This window comes from Gossypium hirsutum, chromosome D08, assembly GCF_007990345.1.
Source record: "Gossypium hirsutum isolate 1008001.06 chromosome D08, Gossypium_hirsutum_v2.1, whole genome shotgun sequence".
NCBI classification, from domain to species: Eukaryota; Viridiplantae; Streptophyta; class Magnoliopsida; order Malvales; family Malvaceae; genus Gossypium; species Gossypium hirsutum.
The window spans coordinates 25,382,216-25,387,727 of NC_053444.1; the positions used below are offsets into that span (position 1 = coordinate 25,382,216).

The following is a 5,512-nucleotide window of genomic DNA, read 5'->3' on the forward strand; positions in this document are numbered from 1 at the left end:
ACATTGGTATATGAAGCGGTTTCGACCAACTTGGTGAAAAAATCAATCCCTATAAAGATGAAGCGATGCCCGTTTGATGCTTTCGGTGTGATGGGGCCAATGACATCCATGCCCCACATTGAGAACGGCCAAGGAGGCACCAAGACATTGAGATTGGTAGGAGGAGCATTAATATTGTTTGTATAAATCTGGCATTTATGACATTTTCGAGTATAATTTAAACAATCTCATTCCAACGTCAACTAGAAATATCCAGCCCTCATGAATTGTCCTGCCATCATATATCTATTATTATGTGCTCCACATACACCATCATGGATTTCCTTCATTATCTGATTCTCCTCTTCTGTGTTGACAGATCTCAAAAGGGTTTGGTCATGCCTTCTTTTGTAAAAAAACTCACTGTCCAAGAAGAAACCCATAGTCAGCCTCTTAATTATTTGTTTATCATTTTCTGAGGTACAATCTGGGTATTGTTGGTATTGCAAATACCGCTTAATGTCAACATACCATGGTTTCCCATCTACTCTCGATCCTACTCTCGTACAGTGGGCTGACGACCCCTTGACCCTTAGCTGTATAGGTTGCACTTCTATTTTGGATCCTACTTTGAACATGGCAGCTAGAGTAGCTAATGCATCTGCTAATTGGTTTTCTTCTCTTGGCAAATGAAAAAATTGGACATCATCAAACTCTTTGGTTAGCCCATGCACATATGTTTGATAATGAATTAGTTTGGAATCCCTCATTTTCTGTTCTCCTCTTAATTGGTAAACAACTAACGCTGAGTCACAAAAACCTTTTAAAAACCTGATCTTTTTCTCAATGGCGATCTAAAGTGTCAAAATGCATGCCTCGTATTTAGCTACATTGTTCGTACAGGTGAACATCAGTTTAGCTGTAGCGGGAAAATACTGGCCACTTGGGGAGATAAGTACTACCCCAATCCTATGCCCCATCATGTTGGATGCTTTATCGAAATACACCCTCCAAATTTCTTCTTCGCACTTTGAAATTGACATGATCTCTTCGTCTGGGAAATCAAAACTCATGAGTTTGTATTCCTCTTTCATGCGATCTGCCGGAAATTGTGCGACTATGCTTTCTTTTATAACCTTTTGGGACACGTAGACGATGTCATACTCGGACAATACCACTTGCGAATGAGCAAATCTTCCTGACAATGATGGCTTCTCGAAAATGTACTTCAAAGGGTCCAACTTTGCGATGAGGAAGGTGGTGTGATACAATATATATTGCCTTAGTTGACGCATGGTCCATGCTAAAATGCAACACATCTTTTCTAGATGGGAATACTTGGCTTCATATTTTGTGAACTTCTTGCTCAAATAATAGATTGCATGCTCTTTCTTGTTTGAACCATCTCGTTTCCCTAGAACACAACCTATAGAATTATCCAGCACTACCAAATACAAAATCAAAGGTCTTCCATGCACCGGGGGGATCAAAATTGGTGGCTTAGCCAAATACTATTTTACTTTCTCGAATGCTTTTCGACAATCTTCAGTTCATTCACCATCACTATCCTTACGTAAGAGCTTGAAGATGGGATCACATTTATCCGTTAACTGTGAGATGAAACGAGACATGTAATTTAATCATCCCAAAAACCTCTTACGTCCGTTTTAGTTTTAGGGGGTTTCAATCTTCAATTGCTTTAACCTTGTCTGGATTTATTTCAATTCCTTATTCACTCACTACAAAACCCAAAAACTTCCCCAACTTTACCTCAAAAGTACATTTTACTAGATTCAATCTCAATTTGTATTTCCTCAATCTTTCAAATAGTTTGTGGAGGTTTTCCACATGACTTTCCTCCCTAGCCGACTTTGTTATCATATCATCAACATAAACTTCAATCTCTTTATGCATCATGTCATGAAACAGTGTCACCATTGCTCATTGATACATGGCCCTAACATTTCTCAGACCAAATGGCATGACCTTGTAACAAAAATTTCCCCAAGTTGTGATGAATGTGGCCTTTTTCATGTCCTCCATTTCCATTTTGATTTGATTATACCCTGAGAATCCATCCATGAAAGAGAAAGCACAATGTTTAGCAGTGTTATCAACTAGTGTGTCTATATAAGGTAATGGAAAATTGTCCTTGGGGTTGGCTTGGTTCAAATCTCTATAATCGATGCACATTTTGACTTTTCCATCCTTTTTAGGCACCGGTACAATATTCGCCACCCACTTTGGGTATTTAGCTACTTTCAGAAATCTAGCATCAAATTATTTCTTGACCTCTTCTTTAATCTTCAACAGCATCTCAGGTTTCATCCTTCTTAACTTCTGGTATATGGGCTTACTATCTGATTTCAAAGGTATCTCATGTTCCATGATATTGGTTTCCAAACTCGGCATATCTTCATATGACCATGCAAACACATATGAGAACTTAATAAGTAGATCTTTCAACAATTAACTTTGCTCTGGCATGAGAGTGGTTCCAATCCTAATTTCCTTTCTTAACTCATCATTGCCCAAATTGATTAAATATGTTCCCTCCAAGCGAGGTTCTATAAACTTATTTTCTTGTTCAACTAGCCTAAAAAAATCATCTGGTACAACTTCTTCCTCTTCCATCTCATGATCGTTATAGTGAACATAATTATGAGAATTTGATTCATGTCATTTGGATAATTTATCAATTCATAAGGTATATCCCTGAAATAATTATGAGTATGTATATTGGTATATGAATGAAAATGATTGAATGAATAAAAGTGACTAGGGACATGATCCAAATCTGATTTCATTAAAGATAAAACAGTTTTACTTGGATTTTTAAAGGAAATTAAATTAACTGAACAATATTAAATTTTGATATAAAAACTCTTAAAAATGATTACATCTCAGAGGATTCAAGGATAGCTGGTAATGGTATGAGCTGTCAGTTGTCCAAGGCGGAAGGGTCGTAGCGAACCCAATCTCTTGACATCAGCACTCTATCGCCAATCATGTTTAGATCCACTATATCTCCATTAATCATTAACTTGATCGAGGTCCTTTCCTGTTTCTCAAATCCCACTGGGTAAAAGGTCTTAGATAGTGGAGGACAAATCAAAGAAGGTTCCACCACCTTCTTTCCAGCCATGCTAGGCAACCTCTTTGCTCTCCGCTCTTTACACATGGGCTTATATCCCAAATCTCTTGTATCCTTCTGAGTGGGAATAAAAATGGGTTCTGAGATACCTTATAGGTCTTTTCCCAAACCCAAGTGGATTTACCAACCCTTCCCTACTGTCTGGGCAAATAACATGTTCATTGTTCGTGGCACATGAGGCTTAGGGGCTCGCATTCCCTCTGTCACGTAAGATGTAGTGGCCACCTTAAAGGTCTGTAAATAACTATCTATTACATCATCATCCACTTCTATGAAAGGATAATTTGGCAAGCTAGCTACCAACAGGTCTTTTTCACCTCGAACGATGCACAAATTCTGATCGACTACAAATTTCAATCTTTGGTGCAAGGACGATGGTACCACCCTAGCCGAATGAATCAAGGGTATCCTAAAAACATATTGTAAGAAGGCGTTATATCCATCACTTGAAAATGAATAAGGAAATTAATGACTCCTACCAACAAGGGAATCTCTATTTCGTAAATCATGCTTCTTTTAGTGCCATCAAAAGCTCGCACCACTAAAGGGCTCGATACCATGTACGAAAGGTGTCCACGGATAGCTTGGACAATGTTTTCAAAGGCAGGACATTGATCGATGACCCATTGTCGATAAAGACCCTGTCCATGGAATAGGTTTTACACTTTACTGAGATATGTAGTGCCTTCGTACTTCCTTTTCCATCCAGGGGTGTTTCATCATCATTGAAAGATATGTAATTTCGGGTCAAAATACTTCCTGTTAAGTGACTGACATTATCTACTGACACGTTGTGAGCCACATAAGCTTGTTTTAGAACTCGTACAAGAGCCTCCCTATGTGGCTCTGAGTTCAAAAGTAGTGACAACAAAGAAATTCTTGCTGGTGTTTTGTTCAACTGCTCGACCACGTTATATTCGATGTGCTTTATCAGATGCAAATTTTGGTTAACTTCATCATTCTCCACTTCTCCCTTTTGGGCCTCTCTCGTTTCTTTATCAGCTTATTTATCGCCAATTTCTGGTTGGTTTTCTGAAATCACTTCCTTACCACGAGGTTCTTTCCCCACCGTGTTTGGCTTGTAACAACGTCTGCTTTGAGTTATGCCACTAAGTCCTAAGATGTTGGAAGCATCAAATCCAACCACCTCATAATCTTATCTCCAAGAAACTCGTTGGTCATCTCCATACTTAAAAGGGCAAGGAACCCTAATGACCAACACATCATCCTGTACGGCCTTTTTGGTAGACTCTTTTCCAATAGGGGTTTTCTTTCCATATACAATGGTGACAGGTTTCACATCTAACGTGTTTATCTCATTATTTTTAACACCATCTTGTATCTCTAGCTAGAAAGAATCTAAGTGACATTGTATATGTTCCCTAAACGTTGGGCAAACTTGGATAGAGTGTCCTTGTCAAACAATGTTGAAATGCATTCCTAACTGAAACCAACTCCACCAAATCAAGTATACGATCCTCTGACTGGCATTTAATACAGACGTTTTCTTGAGGAAGGGAACATTGAGTTGGGAAACCAAAGCCAAAATAAAGTTTACTTACTACTCGTATATATTTCTCTTTTCCTTGATGAAGATTTGAGATCCTGTTCTGAACGAGGGGTTCACATCCTTGGCCCACACTAAAATGAGGGCTGCCAGTAGAAGTCCTTACTCTTGTTATCTTTAGTTGATAAAATTTCTTGAAAACACCCAATAGTGAGTGCTCATGGTGTATACAACAGTCAATGAAAAATGCCACCAATGTCCACAAGGATAGAGCTGATAATTACCCTGGTGCAATACCATAACTATTGACTGCGACACAGAAGAAAAGGTTAAGTGGCAGATGAAAACCATCCTCCAATAAAATGAGTGGTAAGATGAAACCTCTCGAACAGTCACTAAGATCGAAACGATGGAGAAGCTAAAAGTCATAAACAAAGTTTGGGTTTTGGAGACCTCGGACTCCTAAATATCGATTCATTTCTTCTCGAGTGGTACTACAATCACACATCTCAGTCTCTACATGCAACGGAGTTACATGAGCAACGGTTTAGGTAATCAGGCCACGACCTCTTCCTCTTATAGTAGTTCTTCTCATGATGGGAACAAAAAGCTAAAATTCAAAGGAAGAAAGAAGAAAAGAGTTACCTATGAGAAAAATTAGAAACGAAAGATGAAGAATGCAGAGAGGCTTAGTAGAGGAAGGTTAGATTTTTGACCGATTTTGCAAAAGTAACTAATGAAGTATTTGAGTACCTGTTTTATAGAAACAAACTTGTGCAAGAAGTTTATTTAAAGGGAAATATTTAGTTTCTCCAATGTAAGGTTGACATCTTTCATAAAGGAATAACTGTAATGTTTAGGAATTTACGTGG

General features: G+C 38.3%; 1 protein-coding gene across 1 annotated transcript; it reads right to left on the reverse strand.

The window, feature by feature from the left end:
- Window positions 1-833: 833 nt before the first annotated feature.
- On the reverse strand, window positions 834-2,391 carry LOC107908827 (uncharacterized). The gene is made up of 3 exons (XM_016836107.2): window positions 2,272-2,391; window positions 1,538-1,589; window positions 834-1,405 (listed from the first exon to the last, which is right to left on the reverse strand). The coding sequence occupies exons 1-3, from the start codon at window positions 2,389-2,391 to the stop codon at window positions 834-836; spliced, it is 744 nt and encodes a 247-aa protein (XP_016691596.2).
- Window positions 2,392-5,512: the final 3,121 nt, after the last annotated feature.